Consider the following 19,955-nt stretch of genomic DNA (forward strand, 5'->3'; position numbering starts at 1 on the left):
CAAATTGATCAAATGATACAAGCTTGATTCAGATGGTGGTATCCTAACACATCATGAATATGAACTTGATTATATCTGGAGAGTGGCCACTTTGAAGGTTTGTCGTGTTTTTCAGTTTTCTTGTGCTCATGTCACGGTACTAGGGTTTTCTTTCTTTTTTACTGTACTTGGCATAAGGTTAGAATCTGTAATCATAAATAAATGAGTGATTATAAAACACTCCTTAACACATTTTTTTTTTCATTATAAATTTTTTATTATTAGTTAAAATTTATTAAAAAAATTATTAGATTATAAGTGAAATTGTTAAATTATGATGAAGGAATAAGACTTATAAAATTTTGTGATTTCTAATAAAATTTAATTAATAATCAAGAGTGTGTTGTTTAAAAGAATGTATTGTATTATTAATAGATGTAGCTAAATAATAAATGAGTTTGGGAATGGTATATTGGAGAAGATGTTAAGCTTAGTTCTTTTTTATATTTGATTTGTTTGGGCAAAATGTTGATGAATAGTTGAGAAAAAAATTTGACATGGTTTAAATTTATTTAAATAAATCAATAAATCCTTCAATTTTGTTGTTCAAGATTCAAATATACATTATAACTTCGTTGAATATTTTAAAATAAAACACTGCATGTGATTTTCATCTAAAAGACACAGATGTTATCTTGTATCTGAAATTTGTCTTCTATTCTATGAAGAAACACAATAATGATGAGAGTCATTGTCCTAGACTAATTCATATAAAGGGAAAAACAGGGAGATATGATATGAGCAAATAAAGTAGCAAACAAAGCACCAGAAAAAGTTGTGTTTTTTTGTTGTATTCTCCACAAAATAAAATGACTAATAGTAGTTTGGGTTTTGTGTTACTTGAAAAATTGATTCATTTTTCCACGATAATAATTCTGTATAGCTTTACTTTTTTTTATGTTTCTTACCCATGTTAAGTGATTTCAACGCAAAATCAAACATAGTTATATATGACCCAAGTTGGATCGATGAAGTAATGCATTAAGCGTGCATTCAGTCAATTCGAACAGTTATATAAAGATTGGATAATTATATTTTATCTCGTAAATCAAACTTAAATAATAAAATATGTATTTTAAGATTTAAATTATCCAATTTTCATCCAATAATTAATACCAATTCATGGTTGTGTAAATGTATGTTCTGGCATGAGACTTTTCACCATCCGCTGTAAGTTGATGTATTTTTTAATATCAAAGAACTTCAAGATTATATGATAAATATAATGACGGTAATTATTATAGGAGTAAAAGAATGTAATTAAAAAAAAATGACACATCTAAGGATTCACAGATTTTGGAAATAATGTGATAATATTTACTCGCACACTTATTAGTTCATGTGCACATTCTAGTATTTTATGAATATTTAAATCTTTATACCCAAACTCATTACCAAGGTTAAAAAAGTACTATTCTATATCTTAGTTATGAAGAAGAAAAAAGCTAGACGGTCAACCAGCAATTAATGTTCCTTGACTAGTAAGTAAACTTGAAAAATGGAGTATTGTAGCATTGATACAACTAAAAATATTCAGATGTTAGAGAGGATACTAGAGAGTTCAGGAGGCGTTTATTTTTTGTTTTTATTTTCTTTTTTACTTTTTAATAAAAAAAAATGTTACCTCGTTTTCAATCTATTTTCTAGTTTTAAAGATTTGTATAAGAAATAGAGAAAAAAAGAGAGTTATGCTCAATGTTTTCTATATAAATATTTGGGAAAAACAGATTGAAAACAATGTACGTTTATCTTGTGTACTTGGTTTTGTTTTTGGTGCATGTCTATAAATGTATACTTCATGTATGAGTTTTAATTTACTTTAAAATTTAAATACTTAAAAAAAATTAAAAACACAAAATAAACATTTTTTTAAAAGTCGATTTAGACCGGTTCATTACAATCATTCTTTCTTGTTTTTAACTCGTTTTGACTTTTTTTTTTTATCAAGATTTTATTATTTGGCCAATTTCTTAAATTATTCATACCACCAAGGTAACTGATAGTCAATCAAACTTACCGAATCAATCCATTTTTTTCAAAAAATGTGGTTGACTTGAACCAAATTGAATTGTTTCCTCCCCTATTCAATCCGGTAACAATATATGTTTGTGCTTCCAATTTCCAAGTTCTCCTCAAACGACGCCGTTCTCACGCCGCCAAAACTCGAAGAAAACCAAATATAAGAAGCTCTCTGACAAAAAATAAAAAGCCACGTATTCTCCTCGGTCTATTCTCTGCCGCGGACCCATTACGACGAAGCGGCGTCGTTTTATCCCACACAGCCGCGCACGATTCGAACGGAACAGAGACTCTCCGACCTTTCCTCCCAATTTTCCCGAGAAAATTTCGCTTCGAGAAAATCTAGCTCAATCTCTCCGCAACACTCATATATCCACGACACCTCACACTTATGGATCGGAGGAGAAACGCGAGTCCGGTGTACGCCCGGCAGTGGAGCGGCGGTTCCAGCAGCACCGGTTCCTCGTCGCCGGCGATGTCGCCGGCTCATCCTCAGTCGCGCCTCGGTCCTACTTCTGCCACCGGTCTCTCCACCGTCAAGCGCACGCAAAACGTGGCCGCCAAAGCCGCCGCGCAGCGACTTGCTCGCGTGATGGCGTCTCAGAATACCACCGCCGACGACGGCGAGGACGACGACGATCTCGATTTCCGGTTCAGCGCTCCGTCTCCTGCCTCTCTTTCTTCCTTCTCCAGCAACTCCGGCAGTAACCGGAGTGCCAGCGCTAATGCCACCGCCATTCCTCCGATTTCGGTCGCCAGGCCTAACAGATCTCCTTCTCCTGCGGTAATTCTCACTTCAATTGTTGTTCTGACGCTTTTGCGTGTTTATTTGCGTGGATTCACTTGTTGAATTGTGAAAAATAAAATAAAACTGAAGATGATGCGTATTCGATACGATTTTGATCTTAGGAACTTTTTTTGCTGGTTCGTGGTTATTAATTTTTTATTTCGTTAATAATGATTAAGCGAGATCGTAAGTTTAGGATTGCTACTGTTGTTGCATCGTTTGTGGATTGATTCAATTTGTGTCATCGAGTTTTTGTTGAGCTAATACGGCTTTGATGTTTTTATTAGTTAGGTCGGAACTTTGTAGAGCATACTCATTCGGTTCGTTCAACATCAGCTGGAAGACCAGCGGTTTCAGTTCGCTCAGCGGCAGTGGTGCCACCGAACAAATCCACACTCCGGACGCCTATGGCTATACCTCCTATTGACCCTCCTACCAATCGGAATAGAGAGAAAAGGTACTGTGTAGTTCTGTTCTACCTTAATTCTTATGGTTTTGTAGCTGTGGTAGTAATTGACTTGTAAGCTTTACGTCTTGGAGCCTTTCCAGGTTGAGTGGATAATACTGTAATGCTGAAGCTGAATTTGTCATAAATTTTAAAGAAGGCAAATGCAAAGGAATGTCATAAGGGTGCTTGTTAAGATTTGAAAATAAAATTATCAAAAGAAAATTAAAGCTTTTTTAAGTTTATAATTTATGAATTGGGTGTTTAGGAATAACTTCTTTCCCAGAAATAATATTTTTCCCACCCTTCTAGAGCACCTCATGAAGCTAGCAAAAATGAGCTAAACCAGACCTGCCTACGCTCTATTTTTCATTAAATTATTTAGTTCCATTTTTGACGTCTTGGACCCTTTACAGAAATAAAGATATATACATGTAAAACATTTGTAAGACTACTTCTGTGACTTGTTTGGTCGTGTTACCTCTCCACAATTTAAAAATTACCCCAAAAGATAGGAAGTTGTCATAAAATACTTATGTGTGTGAAGTCATCACTAAAGTTCAAGGCCCTATTCCTACAAAATCATCATGATACTATCTCGTGCCCCCCCCCCCCCCCCCCCCCCCCCACCCCCCACACACACACACACACATTTAATTGGTTCTGATTTATGCAGGAATGAGTTTTTAATCCTTATTTTATTTATTGAGGTCATATATCTATCTATATCTTTGTGTATGTATGCAGACTGAATGAAGAGATAACCTAGATAATTATAGTTTGTTGGCCATTAGGAATATTGATGACCCACTCTTTGAATTATAATCATTAGAGATGGTTTCAGGTTTACATCAGATATGTCCATCAGACCACTTAACTCAAAAGACACAGGAGATCAGCGTGAAGCTTCTGCACTCCGTGATGAAGTATAATATTTACATTCACCAATTTCAGTCTCCAAAAACTAAATATGATGATCCTTATATTGGCTATGCTAATTTTTAAGCTTTAAGTAGGTTTTTAAAGTAATTTATAAAGGATGAGTTTTGAAGCTGATTCATACTGATATTGCAGCTTGATATGCTACAAGAAGAGAATGAGGATTTATTAGAAAAGGTATGTTCATTCACACCCAAACAAAGTCGGCTTTTTGCTCGTGTTATGTGATGTTGAACACAATGCCTGATTATATTCCAGCTAAGACAAGCAGAGGAAAAACGCCAAGAAGTGGAGGCAAGAACTAGGGAACTTGAGAAACAGGTAATTTTTTTCCTAGATATTAACTAAATTATGAAACAACATAGTTACCATATTTTGCGTATTTAGGATCATAGTATGCTTTCATTTACAACAGTCTGCGACTATCCAAGTTTAGATAAACTTCTCAATAGACATTTATAGGAGAAGAAAATAAGGAAGTAAAATGAATCAAACTTCTAGTTCTTTCTCTCATAAGTTCAACTTATGCTCCTTGACTCTTCTAGAAACTCTCTCAACTACTACAAAAATTGAGTGCATAACCTAATTTTAACTTTGGAAGAAGTGTGTTTTAGGATCCAATTGCAAGTCATGGGACTTGAGTCCCAAATTGGAAGTATGAGATTTTAGTGTGGGGTTTATCTTAGAATTTGGGTTTAGGATCTAATTCAACCCCACAAAACTGGCTTGTGAGGTGAGTTTGCCCATGCTTTATAAGCTCTATTTAAGTCATATCTCTAGTTGATGTGGGACTAAACCATCACCCTTGAGGCCACAATTTAGGCAGCTCCCAAAGAGGCTGCAACTAAGGTGGGCAAGGAGTGACCGCAAATAAGGTGGTTTTCCAACAATTTATATCACCATGGGCTTTCCAACTACAATGGCTAGCTTTTATGGTGTGGCTTTCTGAAGGTTCTTCGTGTCTCAACTGCAAATGAGCAGTGTGGTTGGCAACACTGATATTGCAGTGTTTGCTCATGACTATCCAAAGTGCCAGTGCACAACCAGCCTGCATGGTGTTAGCGCTGTGAAGTGTGGTAGGATGTTAGGATCAAATTGCAAGATATGGGACTTGAGTTTGACATTAGAAGTGTGAGATTCCAGTGTGTTAATATCTAGTGTGGGTTTTATAAGGCCCTGGGATCTCCGACTACAACAGCCAGCTTTTATGGCATGATTCTCCCAAGGTTCTTATTAGTAAGATTCATTTTACCTCCCTATTCCCCCCCACCCCCCATTAGTGCTTGTGGAGAAATTTATCCAAATTGGGCCTATATGCGCTAAGATCTATTTGACTATGCACAACTATATAGTTGTCATTCAGTGTGCTGATATCTGTATCCTTGTTCATTTTGACTTTGTTAGGTTGCTTCTCTTGGAGAAGGTGTATCCCTGGAAGCTAAACTGCTAAGCAGGTAAACTAGCTTTAAATTCTCTTGTATGCTGACTGGTATTGAAACTATTTATTTTATTTAAGGTTATGATTTTTGTGTGATATATTTGCAGGAAGGAAGCTGCTCTGCGTCAAAGAGAGGTATACTGAAACAATGGACATTAGATGTGGCATAAATATGAAATTAATGATGGTTGGAAGTTTGAAGTTCTGTGATCACCCTTGATTGATAATGCACTATTCTATCTCCTTTAAGTATTAATCTCAAAAACGTTTTTGACTTACTGTATTATTGAGAAAAATGCATAAGTGCATATTTGTGCAAAGGAGCATGAATCAGAGGCAGTTATGCTGCTTGATTGTTTGTAAAACTGTTTCCAGTTACAATTTTCTTCTTAAATTGTGGCATTTGAGCAAGAGGCTCATCAATGTCAGTCCATTCTTTCAAAGATTGTCCTTGGAGTACTCAATATTTTTATACAGGCTGCTCTCAAGGCTGCTCAACAAACACAGAGTGGGAGAGATGAGGATATCACAGCCCTTCGAGTGGAAATTCAGGTAGTTTTGAAAAAAGCATGCATTCCACCCCCCCCCCCCCCCTCTCTTTATTCTACCATATGTATCAGCTCTGATCAATTATTCTCCGGTGTAAGTTTTAGCTATCTTCTTTGTATTTGTCAGAACCTAAAAGATGATGCTACAGCAGCTTTGGAACAACAGCAAGAAGCTGAAGCTGAAGCAAAGTCTCTTCGCACAATGACACAGAGAATGATTTTGACCCAAGAAGAAATGGTTTGTGTTTACCATTGAAATAAGATTTAACAAGTCTTCATTTTCCCATTTGTCTTAATTCATCTTCTTATCTGTCTTTTAGGAGGAAGTTGTCCTGAAGAGATGTTGGCTAGCCCGCTACTGGGGTCTTGCTGTAAAACATGGTAATGAAATTGCTACTGCTCTTTACTTTCTGTGAAAAGAAGACATTTTCCAATCTTTATTTTTCCATTGATCTGAAAAATCACGACTTAAAAAAATGAGAAGTATATTTTGTAAAAGGCAGTTCATCCATCCTTATAATTCTTGTGACATGTTTCTTCTATGCTTTTTAGGCATATGTGCAGATATAGCACAATCCAAGCATGAGCATTGGTCTTCTCTAGCTCCTCTTCCTTTTGAACTTGTCATCTCTGCTGGACAGAAGGCTAAGGAGGAATCTTGGAACAAAAGTACGAGTTGGTACTCAAAAAATTCATTTGAATTATATATGTCTGAAAATTTTCACAATGATGTCTAATTAAAGTGCATGGACCAGGTGCTGATGGTCCAGATAGAAGCAAACTTGTTCGTGATTTGAATGATCTTGCTGGGGAAGGAAATATTGAGAGTATGCTCTCAGTTGAGATGGGTTTGAGGGAACTTGCTTCCTTAAAGGTTCTCCTTGATTAATTTTTTTTATTTAAAATTAGTGTTTTGTTTGTTCAGTTCCTTATCACACTTTTGTCTTGGGCATTTTAGATACATAGAATTATATTTTAAACTTTCACTCCTTTTAAAGCACAGATTACAAGAACCCAAATTTCTATAGTACAAGTCCAGTTGAAATTTGACTTCCTTCCTATCTTTTATATCATTCCATGTTATATTCATCCTTTTCCTTATTGAGTTCTAAAAGATATTTGATACATCCATACCACATGTTTATGCTATAAAAAGAAACATGGGCTGAATAAGAGTGATGGGCTACATGGGTATGAAAGGATGCAACGGAGGAATTGGGGAAAATGAGATTGTGCTACTTCAGAGGAAATGCCAGAGGTCCAGTATGTTAGAAGGGAGTGGAATGGCTGTAACAACATCAACAGCTTTCACATGTTGGGTGGTGAAGGGTTTTTTGTTTTTTGGTGTGTGGGTGGGTGGGTGGGGGGGCGGGGGGGAGGGGTATCTCTTCATTGTTTTTTTGCAACATTTTCATTTCTGTCTGTTGCTGCTTGTGTTCTGTACAGAGGGCTTCCTCTGGTTGTAAGGAGCTGGCATTCTCCACAATTACTCTTCTATAGTAAATTGCTGCTCCGATCATTATTTTTATAAATTTTGTAGGTTGAGGATGCTGTTGTGCTCGCATTAGCCCAACACAGACGGCCAAATTCGGTTCGACAATCCGTTTTAGGTATTTAATTTAACATGTATCTTTTTCAATGTTAGTTTTCTACTTCTTTTAATCAATTTGGTTACTCACAATTCTCTCATTTTATCGGTGACTTCTGTCTACCTTCTATTAGTATAGTTCATACCATATTAATTGTGTTTTGTCTAATTTGTGATAAGAATTCTATTTGAATAGTTTTGTTTCATTTACACATTTTTTAGTAATTTCCTCAAAACTGTTATTTTGAAACTATTCCAAAATAAGTTGTTTAGAAGAAGATGATTTGATTTATAATGTTCACATTTTTATTCATTTATTTTCAGATTCCAAATCACGTGGTGATGCCAAATATTCAGAAGCATTTGGTAAGAATTAAGTTGTCAGCTTTTATTTTAGTCTTTAATGGGATGTTTATCTATTCTAAGCTTAGGTAAGAAATAGGTTCAGTTTTTATTTTGGTGTATGTGATCTGTATAGGAGGGTGATATCACATTTATATTGTAAATTGCATAGTGATGTAGTCATTTTTACCCTTTTCACTGTCTGAGAAATGCAAAACCACTCTTGCCTTCTACAAGCTAAAATGCTTAAAATATTTGGTGTATACCCCAAGATAATAGAGAAATATATTTGGCAATACTAGTATACTATATACTATATGTGACAATAACGACATTTGATTGAACTGTTTAAACTTTATTGATTATGGGCTGACCTCCATCTGTGGGATAGGCTTTATGTGGGCCAATGACTTCACGTGTATTTATGCTAATACATGACACAGACATGGCTGCATTTAGCCATCTTCTTTTCTGAATGGAAATTTGTCTGGCAGATGACCTGATGATTCTTGTTAATTTTCTGTTTCTTTGTTTCCTCCAGAATTAAGTGAAGAGGAAGCAGAAGATGTTCTTTTCAAAGAGGTCAATTGCTTTTTATTTGAAGATTCTGAAATTTGGCACTATTCATGGTCTTATTTGTATGAAATTGTGATATCTTCCTCCATATTAAAGTTATAGAATGTTCATTTCTACTATTATTTGTCTCATGTTCATAACATCTGTCTAAATCTTCTCAAATCAGCAATCAGTTATCTTGGCAGAGATTTGTGTTCTTTGTTGCACTTTTATTTATAAGGAAAATCAGTTCAATTGTTTTATTGCACTTTTATTTGATAGCCATAATCCTTTTTAGATGAAATCTCGCACTGGAGGCTCCCAAGTAGCTGTGGCTATTGATGAACAGTTTGTGTCAAAGTTTGAATTTAAAAGTATAACAATTCTGAAAATAGTTTGTGTGCATAATTTGATATGATATACTAATAAACATTACAGGCATGGTTAACTTATTTCTGGAGAAGAGCTTTGTTTCATGGTGTGGAAGAAGATATTGCAGAAGAACGCCTTCAGTTTTGGATTGCCCGCAGTGGACAGTCACCAAGTTCACATGATGCTGTTGATGGTAAGCTCTTGTCTTTCTTATCATGATCTTTTGTTGTTTTTTCCTAAGTTAAAAGTGCACAGTCTTGAAACTACAGATGGTTTAATATATACGTGTTTTTTTGAATCGTGTCTTGATTGGCATAATCTTCCCAATGGAAGTTTCCTCTATGGATCGTAACGGGATTTTAAAAATATTTTGTATAATAGGTCAATGTTTGTGGTTGTATTTTTTAGACTAAAAGTAATTTTAGTATTTTCTTTATAATATTTATATACATCTTTTAGATTGTGAAAACTAGGTATGCTTGAAAAATCTGCTACTCTAGAAGGTCAGGCATACACTTCTAAAATATTTGCTATTAATTTTTCAAAATTCCTGCTGTTTTATCCCAGTTCATAAGTAATTGGGTGCGTCCACTCATGCAAAATTAACTCCAAAACAACCCCACTTTTAGGTTTTACCTAAACTTGAAGTACCTCGTAAGATATTCAAATGAATGAATGATGATCTTTGGGTCTGACTCTGAACCTTAGAAGTGGTCGTAACTGCTATATAAATATCAAGCTCCTTAAATTTGTCTAATTATCTATACCTTTTTCATATTGAGGAAAATGCTAAGCAACACTATTTTTTGTTTAGGAAAGAAAGTGAAAAGAAATAAAATAAAAAGGAAGGAAAAGATTAGAAAGTAAGATAATTTTTAAGTTGTTTGGTAAAAAGAAAATGGAAGGACAGATGGGAAAATATTTTCTTTCCTCTTATTTAGTTGTGTAAAAAGTGAATATATATATATATATATATATATATATATGGAGGGATCAAATTACATCCGTGTAACTTTGACAACTATTATATTATTCTATAACTTTCAATTGAATAATATTTTGTTAAAATTCATAGTTAAATTAAAAGTTTTTTCACATAGATCACATATGTAAAATTTTATATTAATTCAAAATCATTTTCGTTCATATAAATTAAAGCAGATGTAATATAAATTTTTCAAAATATAATAAAATATGACATATAAACCCGAAATAAAAAAATGAGATGTCATATAATAAAGTATTTTGTTTTTATATAAAGGAGCTCCAATAGTTTCCTTTCTTCAACTGTTTCAAATGACGGAGGGATGAAAATATTTACAGCTCTTGTCCGTCTTTCGTAAATCCTCCCCCTCTTCCTATGAAACAAATACAACATCATATGATTACAAATTACTTTAATTTAAATGTTTTTTTAATAAAAAATATAATGATGTAGCTATGACTTTAGATGTATACGGGAAAAATTTAAAGAGAGTAGTAGGGTGTTGTTTTTAAATGTTTATTTTTTATTGCTTTTGATGTCTTAATGGTTCAATTTTTATTGCTTTTAATGTACTGGAGTGTTTTGTGTATGAACTACGCTCATTTTGCTTCTTATTTAGTTGAGCGAGGCTTGTTGGAGTTGAGGAAGCTGAGTATAGAACAGCAACTTTGGGAAGCATCACGGAAGGGAATTGATCAGCTTCAGGGGTCAGCAGATGCTAATCATAAGCATGCCTCTGACTCTGATGCCTCATCCTGATTGTCTGAGCCCCCTTTAGTTCTTAATCGATTCTTTGTCCTATATGTATATTTTTGTTTTTGTTTTGTTTTCTACACAAGTTTTCCAATCTGTAAACATCTCAAACATTATATTCGGGAATACAAAGAAAGCAAGAATCTTTACGTTGCACGAGACATAGTGGGTTGTAATAATTAACAATCTACATAGGACTGAATTTTTCCCTATTCTTTTAAATTAAATTTTGTAATTTGGGAATCTGAGCTTTTGTTTGGTATCAAATGAAGATGCATGAGAATTGAAGCCACTATTATTTATTTTTCCTCTTTTTGGTTTGATACATTTTTTCCGTTTAGTTATGTTGATATCAATTGAAGCTTGAAAAGCTTCCTGCCCCCGAAAAATGGAATGTAAAGTTCAATAGTTTGATGTTATTTTATTTGACATGTTAGTTCCTTTGTCCCTATTTCTGCGTCGGAATTTAATTAAGCCAGTGGCATATATGACAACTAGCGAGAGTTGAAGAATATTTCTGGGATGTAATCTTTTTTATTTTAAGAGAAAAAAGGTTATGCATAATAGTGTAAAAAAAATTACACAAATTATTATATATAATAAATTTATTAATTTTTAAAATAATTATTTTAAAATATTTAAATAATGATTTGTGATTAGATCAATATAAAATTAAAACTATTTTATACTTTGCATAGACATTAAAATCTTATTTAATAGCCATCTCCTCAAATTAAATTAAAATAAAAAATACCTCTCCTATCCGAAAATAATAATCATGGTAATAGTAGTAACAGTAATAGTGTATAAAATAACCAATCCAAGTTCATATCTTCAACGGAAGATTTATGAGGAGCGTGCTTTTGCTTACAGAAAACATAGATACTCTAGTCGTCAATATATATTTATGGATTCTGAGAATATAGTTCAGAACTCAGATGGTGCTCTATACTCACGCGGGGTCCTGTTTATTCTGCTTTGTGGAGTGTGGAGGCCAATAGTGGCTGGTGCATAGCAACCGGGATCATAAAAAGAAGAAAAGCCTGCATAATTTAATAGTAAAAGTTGACGAGCTTTTTCTCCACTTGTTGTGTATTTAATGAATCGTGAAAAGGACCCAAATTCTGAGGTGAAAAACGAAATAAAAAAAATACCCAAGATTACTCAACCAAAAAGGCATGCCTTTGCTCTACTTGCAAGAATTCAAAAGCAGAATATAGGCTTCACTCGCACTCTTTCACACATTTTCCAACTCTGATGCTCAAAAGTCATTCTAACCACTTCTACATGCTTATAATAATATTCAGTCATACCCTTGTGTTGTGACATAAAATTTTCCTTAACATTATGAGCACCTACTCTTCTTTTCGCTTTGTGTTTAGGAGTTGGATAGGAATAGAATTCGGGTCTGAGAGGCAATAGTATATTTTGACAATGAGGAGATGAACGCCAAAATCAGTGACACTAGTGCTAGTAATGATGAAAAACCTGAAATCTTTTGCAAAAGCTGTAAAAGGTAGGGACCATTTTTTTTCTCTCCTTTACCAGTTCTTTGAGCTGCAAATACAACAGAAGCACAGAATCCACCATATAAAATGTTGATCAAATTTGTCATTTTATAGTTTGTTCTTTTTTTGGCATTCATTATCTTGCATTTTTTTCTGCCCTGTCTTGTGGAAATAAAATAAGAACCTATCTACCCCTTGTGGGTTAGAGTGGTCCGGTGACACGGCTTTGTAGTAATTATTATAAGCCTGACTACATCATCCTAGTTAGATGGGGTCGATTCAAATCACTCCAAATGTTTTCCAAGTCATAAACATCCATGAATTGCGCTGTTACATAGCTAACAAGCAACATATATTATACAACCCAGCTTGCATAGTTGAAAATTGAAATGGTGAATGAAGGATGGCCCCACTTGAAGCTAGCGTGGAAAGGTTTGTGGCCCCAATGGGGGGAACATGTGGCTCCTTGGAGGCTAGCATGTGAGTTTGTAAGCAAAATGAAATATACTATATATTGTTGATGAATGGAGGTGGGGTTGTATTTGCTTTTGTATCACTAGGACAAAAAGATTTTGAAAAAAAAAAATCAAAGAGTTACCTTATAATTATAAGAAAAGCCTTTTCACATCTGGTCAAAGGGAACAAGTTCATTCCCACATAAGTACATAAAGATAAGTCTTTAACCACTACAAGGAAAAGATTAGACTTTATGGGACTTGGCTGATTTGATTTCCACTTCCACTTAAAAATGTTTGGTTTTTTAATCTATTCAAAAACATACTTATTATGGGCATGAAAAAACATCATCCCAGATCTCACTCATTACTTAAATAAAGATTCTTTGAATGAAAGTGAAGCAGGAAATAAAATAAAAAGGAAAAGGTATACCCCCTTCATCACTCAAGCTCTTTAGTGAGTATTGTTTGTGGTTAATGAGGCATTTTGAGTATTCTTCAGATTTTCTAGCTTCTCTGACAAGCCACAGATACATTTAAAATTAAATGGCCATTAGAGAAATAAGATGGCTCTATTTTTCATTGGAATCTCCATTCTGTAACCACTTATCTTGTCGATGTGCAAATCTTGCCCGTACTTGCTGATCAAGAAAAACCAATGAATCAAACATTTTTCTTTGAAAAAACAAAAAAGTAACTGTGCATCATCTGTTTTACACCCTGCATGTTTACAGCATTTAACCAAGATTCTGTGAAGTGCTAATTTTTCTCTTGGCCTATGATAATAATTGAGAAATAAAAAATTTCTTTCATCTGAATTTTTTAAATAAAAGAAAATCGTAAAAATATCCATTTTTCTAAGGTGTGAAAAGTAACCCCGGCAAAGCCATTTTCCATGGAAGCGACACATTCCTGTTGATGCAGTCAAAAGGATACAAAATTTCTCTGTTTTTTCCCAAGTGCAAAAAGGATACAGAGGCAAGGTCTTTGTTGTTAATGCATCTAGAGAGAAAAAAAAAACAAAAATGAAAACAGAAACAAAATGTAAAGAAGAAGATCATTTAAACACTGTAATTTTTTTGAGAAGGAATATTGTTCAAGGCAGAGCCCATATTCCAAAAACTAATTTCCTTTTCTTGACAGAAAATTCGAGCTGACTCAGCACAAACCATTCCAACCCTTTTCATAATTATCTTTTTGCCACTGCGTATAGAAAGACCCGGCACACCGAGGTCATTGCCTCTGTCACATCTCTTTCAACACCATTTTTCAGGCCTGCCATTAAAAAGCTAATTTTGTAATGATAATTAGAATGGAACAGATAAAATTTTCAGCCACCTTAGGGGCCCACCCTTAAATCAATATTGCTGCCACGAATGTCAAGATTCAAAAATACATTCTATATATATATTTTTAAAAACTTTTTTATTATTTGTTAAAATTTATTAAAACTCATAAAATTATGAAAGATTCGTTAAATATCAAATGAAACCTACTTCATCTTTTATGTTTGAAATTTTTTAACTAATAATAAATAATTTTCATATTAATAAGAAGTTATCTTGAGCTTGACTTTAAAATAGTTACTATAAACTCAAGAAATTTACCATACTTAACTTTCATACTATCACTAAGGTTTTAAAAAATGATATACAATTGCAATTCTGGTTTGCAGCATCAAGATTTTTGGAATTGCAATCACATTCATAACCACTATTAGAATCACATTGCAACCACAACAATTGCATTTATCTGTAATTTTCTGCAACATCAAGGATCATAACAAAACCGCAAATGAGACCACAATTTAAAACTATTGTATATAAATTAAATTCTAAGGAATTGACCAAAAAGTGTTTTTTTTTGGTGGAAAAAGCGTTTAAAAAGTCTCACTGGCATTTCTCATATTGCTATTCATGTTCTCACTAGGTAACACTTTAAATACAGCACCCTATCACTCTTTCTCTGTGTTAGTCCTCCTCTCCCCATTTGTGAAACCATGAAGTGGCCAACATGGAAGTCCAAGTCCAACACCATGGCAATATCTGTGGTGTTTCTTCACCTGAGTTTCTCCATGGAGGTGTTCTGTCACCCTTCTCATGCAGACACAATTGCTGCGCTTCCTGGCCAACCCCACGTAGGCTTTCAACAGTTCTCAGGATATGTCACAGTTGATGACAAGAAACAAAAGTCTCTCTTTTACTATTTTGCTGAGGCAGAAACTGATCCAGCATCAAAGCCTCTTGTTCTGTGGCTCAATGGAGGTCTGCAATATTCTCTTTGCTTCAAAATTTGATATTAAGAAAATTTTCAAGACTTAGGATAAAAAAAAAAGAAAAAAAAAAAAGAATAGCTAGCAGCAGCAGTATTCACTAGTCATCATGGAATATTAAATTTGACTAATATTTACTTTACTCAGGACCTGGTTGTTCTTCTCTGGGAGTTGGAGCATTCTCAGAAAATGGACCCTTCAGACCAAATGGAGAATTTCTGATTAAAAATTATTATAGTTGGAATAAAGGTACTCTTTTGCCACATTCCATTATATCTGCCAGAATGGCCTGCATTTCATTCTTCCACTGATTGAGTTACTTTTATGCTGCAGAGGCAAACATGCTGTATTTGGAGACACCAGTTGGAGTGGGGTTCTCTTATGCTAAAGGTAGCTCCTCCTATATGACTGTGAATGACGAGGCAACAGGTATTCTTCATTAATATTATTAGACTTTTTTTTTTTTAATCTTTTGGGACAAAAACGTTTCTCTTTAGAAAGCTTCTTTAAAATTTATCTTCTATGGGAAAAGGCACGTATCATTTCATTTGTATGCTTCTTAGGCTTTTAAAAAGTTGAGACAAAACAGTGATCAATGTTAAAATTCCATGCTAACTTTAGTGTGGCACTTTACACGATTATTCTTCATCTCTTATTCTCTACGCAAGCATTAGAAGAATGGTATTCTTTTTTATTTATTTTGGCATGATTGTACTGTCCTTGAATAATGAGATGTTTACATGCATATATTTTGTCAACTGAAGCAGTGCTTTTGTTTGATTTCTTAAGCCAGGGACAACCTTATATTCCTGCTACGCTGGTTCAACAAGTTCCCTCAATACAGGAGCAGAGACTTGTTTCTAACGGGGGAAAGCTATGCAGGTAAACATGTCATTCTTGGAAATTCCATTTCAAAAGAAAGTTAGTTAGAGCAATTATTTGTTCTTACACATTGAAAAAGTTGCATGTATCAGGTCATTATGTTCCTCAACTTGCAAAGCTCATAATTGAAATGAACACAAAGAACAAGATATTCAATCTGAAAGGCATTGCCGTGAGTGACATTAACTTTTATTCTTTCTTCAATACATATTACTATTTGGTTTTTGCTGATGCTAAAATGGAAATTATGGAATGAATGATCTCTTGTATTGAACTGCAGTTGGGTAATCCAGTTCTAGAATATGCCACCGACTTCAATTCAAGGGCTGAGTTCTTCTGGTCTCATGGACTAATATCAGATTCAACCTACAACATGTTCACCACAGTGTGTAACTATTCTAGGTACGTGAGTGAGTACTATAGGGACTCGGTTTCACCTCTTTGTTCAAAGGTAATGGGCCAAGTGAGCAGAGAAACCAGCAAATTTGTGGACAAATATGATGTCACACTTGATGTTTGCATTTCCTCCGTGCTATCACAATCCAAGGTTATTTGTCCTCAATCCCAAGTGAGTCTTCTCTTTTGGACTTGCCCTTCTCATGCTTCTCCAATTTCCACATCATTTCCACTAACTATTTTACTTCAGATCAATGCTTCTCAAGTTTGGCTTGTTAATTAAAATTCTTGCCTTTTATATCATGGCATGGCAGGAAGCAAATGAGAGCATAGATGTGTGTGTAGATGACAAGGTTACAAACTACTTAAACCGGAGAGATGTACAAGAGGCACTTCATGCAAAGCTCGTTGGCATTCGCAAGTGGGATGTTTGCAGCAAGTAATTTCTTCATACTACATGTCTTGTGGTTTGGCTTTTCTTGGTTTTGAAAATTGAAAGATCAAAAGTCAGAATCACTGACCTGCATTTTGTTGGTAACAGCATACTGGACTATGATATGCTAAACCTGGAAGTGCCTACACTCCCTGTTGTTGGATCACTGATAAAAGCTGGAGTTAAGGTCCTAATTTATAGGTAACTCTAACCAAAACCTTTTCTTCTCCTTTTGACTTATTTGGTCTCTTGAACTTTATGGCTCATACGTATGTTTCTTAGTGCTGATTAACATAACCGCGTGCATTGTTATTGCTACAGTGGAGATCAAGATTCTGTAATTCCACTGACTGGAAGCCGTACCTTAGTTCAGAAGTTGGCAAGACAATTAGGACTGAATTCAACAGTCCCTTACAGAGTATGGTTTGAAGGCCAACAGGTATGTATATTATTTACTAAGGTAGCTTTTGGCCCAGTTCTTTTTCTCTTCTTTTGGTTTCTTTTCTCCTTAATCCAATTAGTTTCTGCCTTCCAAAAAAAAAAATACAACTAGTTTCTATGGAAGTTATGCTTTTTAGCTTATTCTTAATTAAAAAAGGCTACTTCTATTTTTTAAAATATCATTAAAGTTATGTTTGACATAAGTTCTTTTAAAAAGATAATCAAGAATCTGAGTCAAATGCTGCCTGATTAACATCTTACAAGTTTGAATGAGTGAGAAGCCATCGTAAAAATATTGGTTTGTAAGAGGCCAGAAGCCTTCATTGGACTGATTAGTGACTATATTTTTGTCCATTATTAGGTGCTGTGTAGATTTTTTTTTTAATCATATTATGTCTGCATTCACAACAATAGTAGAAAGCATTTTCTTTGGAAATAGCACCATTTTTTTGACATAAATCCAAATTGTATCATGTATTATACATCAGAAACTAATCCAAGTCAATGAAACTTAGGTTGGTGGGTGGACTCAAGTATATGGCAATATCCTCTCGTTTGCCACTGTTAGAGGTGCCTCCCATGAAGCCCCTTTCTCACAACCTGAAAGATCACTTGTGCTATTCAAGTCATTCTTGGAAGGCAGGCCCTTACCTGACGCTTTCTGACACACCCTTTGTGTTTTCACATTTAGTTTAGATTGTAAGTAAGCATAGCATTATCCTTAATTAATAACATATCATTAGCAAATGAATGTATTAACTGTGCAGAATGTCAAAAGAAAAGTTGGGAAAAACATTTTTTTTTTGGGGGTTTTCAACCTCTGTATGTGAGTTTTTGTGTGCTTGGTTGTTCTGGAGCTGTCAAATGTAATGGACCCTTGGGTTGAAGAGATTCTGTAAAAATGTTGTGAGAGATAACCGCTGCGTTCTTCGATATAAATTCTAGGCAAACAATGAGGATTATACTGTTATGTAAATTCTGCCCCTGCATGCAAACATCAGTATGTGACATCTCTTGTGTCAAATGGTACAGGGACTATAGACAAATATATAATGTCACTTAGAAACAACTCTAGAAAAGCACCTACAAAAGTAATTCTTATCAAGTAGCGACCATATTTTAAAGAATTGTATTATTAGTATATCACTTGTTTACGACACTACTTTTTCTCATTATCTCTTAAATTCATCTTATTCAACACTTTTTTTCTTTTCTCTACTTATGTACCAAAAAATTGCACAAATTTTTTTGTACAAATATAATTTCTCTGTTTTAAAATCAGTTTTCATTAATGGAACAGCAATTATATTTACCTTCACCCACCTCAATTTACGGCAACTAAAGTCATATAGTGTCCATCTGCAGTTTTCATTAAATTTTGAAGTACTATTCGCTGTTAAACACTGTGCTGGCTATACCAATTACCAAGGGCCTATTCATAACAGCTTATATAGTGATCTTTATAATGTCAGGGTGGCACTAACTAAGCTAATTAAGGATCTATATGCTCTCACACATTGGTGTTTTCTCCATTAGACATTATTGGCTTTCGAAACCATGCTATATATGTAGGAAATTACATGTCAACAATGACGTAAACCAGGGATTATTCCGGGTTCATCAAAAGACAAAAAACCATCTCTACAGGAGAGCTTGTACTTAAGTACTAACTCTTCGGCTAAGGGAACAACTTTTTGTTCAGAAAGGTGGATTCTGATCCCATTTGTCCTCTCTGCTGCTACTGCACATATTCTAAAGAAACAGTATAAAACATGCACAAGTTCTAAAAAAAAAAAAATAACATGTTGTACTACAGGTGAGGTGAGGTGAAATTCTACGTGAGATACAAATAAAAATATTGAATATCATGTAAATAAGAATAATCAAAACACAAATTTAAGCCTTAATATTTTGAATTAAAATATAAAATCAAGTCATTCCGGCTTATCAATACATCCGGTCTATCAACACATGTTCAAGATTTCAATCCAACCCCTTCAAATCAACAAAGTATTATCACTTCATTTTAAAGCTCATGTATATTTTTATTCTTTATTGTTATACTAATTTTTAGTTTTAATTTCTTTAAAATTTGAGTTTTGGTTTGTGTTTGTGAACACTTTTTAAGTCTATTATCATATGTTCATTGTAGGTTGATTTGTCACAAATACTAAAAGTTTATAATTTATGAATATAAAATATTAAGAAAAAAACTAACAATTAAAAAAAACATTTTAAAGACATTACATTTTAAATGGGATAAATGAGACATAAAATGAAATAGTAATTTCTATCAATTTATAAATATAACATTAAATAATATAAAAAATTGTTGCACAACTCAATAAAATGAATTTTTGGACCCTTCTTTTACAGTATAGAAATGTGTTTAGTTTCTTTACTTCTCTACAAGTTTCTTTTCCATCGTAATTTTAGATGACTAGAGTTCTTTGCCCTGATGATGCTTTTTCAAAAGAAAAACCAGAAGTTCAAACTCTACCTTGTTCTCTTGCAATTTCATCCCATCATTGCATATTTATAAACGTAGGGTATTCAACTATATTTTTTTCATATTCATCTTTTACTTTTGTTTGGAATACAAGGTTAGAGTCATCCATAATAGTATGTTAAGACCAGAATCTCAAGTGGATCAAAAGGCTAAGTTGAAGTTTTATTTTCGCGCGCACACACACAATTTGATAAGTTTTATAACTCATTTAAAAAGTTGTAGGAAAATTAAATTACATTTACTTTGAAT

The 19,955-nt window shown here is 33.9% G+C and overlaps 2 protein-coding genes across 3 annotated transcripts; both read left to right on the forward strand.

The window, feature by feature from the left end:
* Nucleotides 1-2,228: 2,228 nt before the first annotated feature.
* Nucleotides 2,229-11,108, forward strand: LOC114409978 (coiled-coil domain-containing protein SCD2-like). 2 transcript variants are annotated; one of them, XM_028373685.1, is made up of 17 exons: nt 2,229-2,842; nt 3,133-3,302; nt 4,135-4,216; nt 4,365-4,406; nt 4,488-4,550; nt 5,634-5,683; nt 5,775-5,802; nt 6,145-6,219; nt 6,343-6,453; nt 6,536-6,596; nt 6,768-6,884; nt 6,971-7,089; nt 7,756-7,825; nt 8,128-8,169; nt 8,687-8,727; nt 9,139-9,265; nt 10,677-11,108. In XM_028373685.1, exons 1-17 carry the CDS (start codon nt 2,450-2,452, stop codon nt 10,814-10,816), a joined length of 1,731 nt encoding a protein of 576 aa, XP_028229486.1. In that variant the 5' UTR covers nt 2,229-2,449; the 3' UTR covers nt 10,817-11,108. The 2 variants fall into 2 exon arrangements, with proteins under 2 accessions (XP_028229486.1, XP_028229487.1); XM_028373686.1 differs by having other exon boundaries at nt 2,701-2,842; nt 3,137-3,302; nt 10,677-11,022.
* A 3,577-nt stretch (nt 11,109-14,685) lies between these two features.
* On the forward strand, nt 14,686-18,221 carry LOC114409979 (serine carboxypeptidase-like 45). Its single transcript, XM_028373687.1, has 10 exons — nt 14,686-15,037; nt 15,193-15,294; nt 15,379-15,474; nt 15,835-15,927; nt 16,020-16,099; nt 16,208-16,495; nt 16,638-16,762; nt 16,865-16,957; nt 17,078-17,195; nt 17,713-18,221. The coding sequence occupies exons 1-10, from the start codon at nt 14,773-14,775 to the stop codon at nt 17,860-17,862; spliced, it is 1,410 nt and encodes a 469-aa protein (XP_028229488.1). The 5' UTR covers nt 14,686-14,772; the 3' UTR covers nt 17,863-18,221.
* The last annotated feature ends 1,734 nt before the right edge of the window (nt 18,222-19,955 follow it).

This window comes from Glycine soja, chromosome 4 (assembly GCF_004193775.1).
Source record: "Glycine soja cultivar W05 chromosome 4, ASM419377v2, whole genome shotgun sequence".
Taxonomy (NCBI): Eukaryota; Viridiplantae; Streptophyta; class Magnoliopsida; order Fabales; family Fabaceae; genus Glycine; species Glycine soja.

What these genes read in the sequence shown, in the direction of transcription:
- LOC114409979 (XM_028373687.1), top strand. Translation starts at nt 14,773, where the DNA reads ATGAAGTGGCCAACATGGAAGTCCAAGTCCAACACCATGGCAATATCT. An exon ending in TTATTATAGTTGGAATAAAG is followed by an intron (nt 15,295 to 15,378) that starts GTACTCTTTTGC and finishes TTTATGCTGCAG; the next exon opens with AGGCAAACATGCTGTATTTG. An exon ending in AAGTGGGATGTTTGCAGCAA is followed by an intron (nt 16,763 to 16,864) that starts GTAATTTCTTCA and finishes TGTTGGTAACAG; the next exon opens with CATACTGGACTATGATATGC.
- LOC114409978 (XM_028373685.1), top strand. Translation starts at nt 2,450, where the DNA reads ATGGATCGGAGGAGAAACGCGAGTCCGGTGTACGCCCGGCAGTGGAGC. An exon ending in ACAGATCTCCTTCTCCTGCG is followed by an intron (nt 2,843 to 3,132) that starts GTAATTCTCACT and finishes TGTTTTTATTAG; the next exon opens with TTAGGTCGGAACTTTGTAGA. An exon ending in GAAGCTAAACTGCTAAGCAG is followed by an intron (nt 5,684 to 5,774) that starts GTAAACTAGCTT and finishes ATATATTTGCAG; the next exon opens with GAAGGAAGCTGCTCTGCGTC.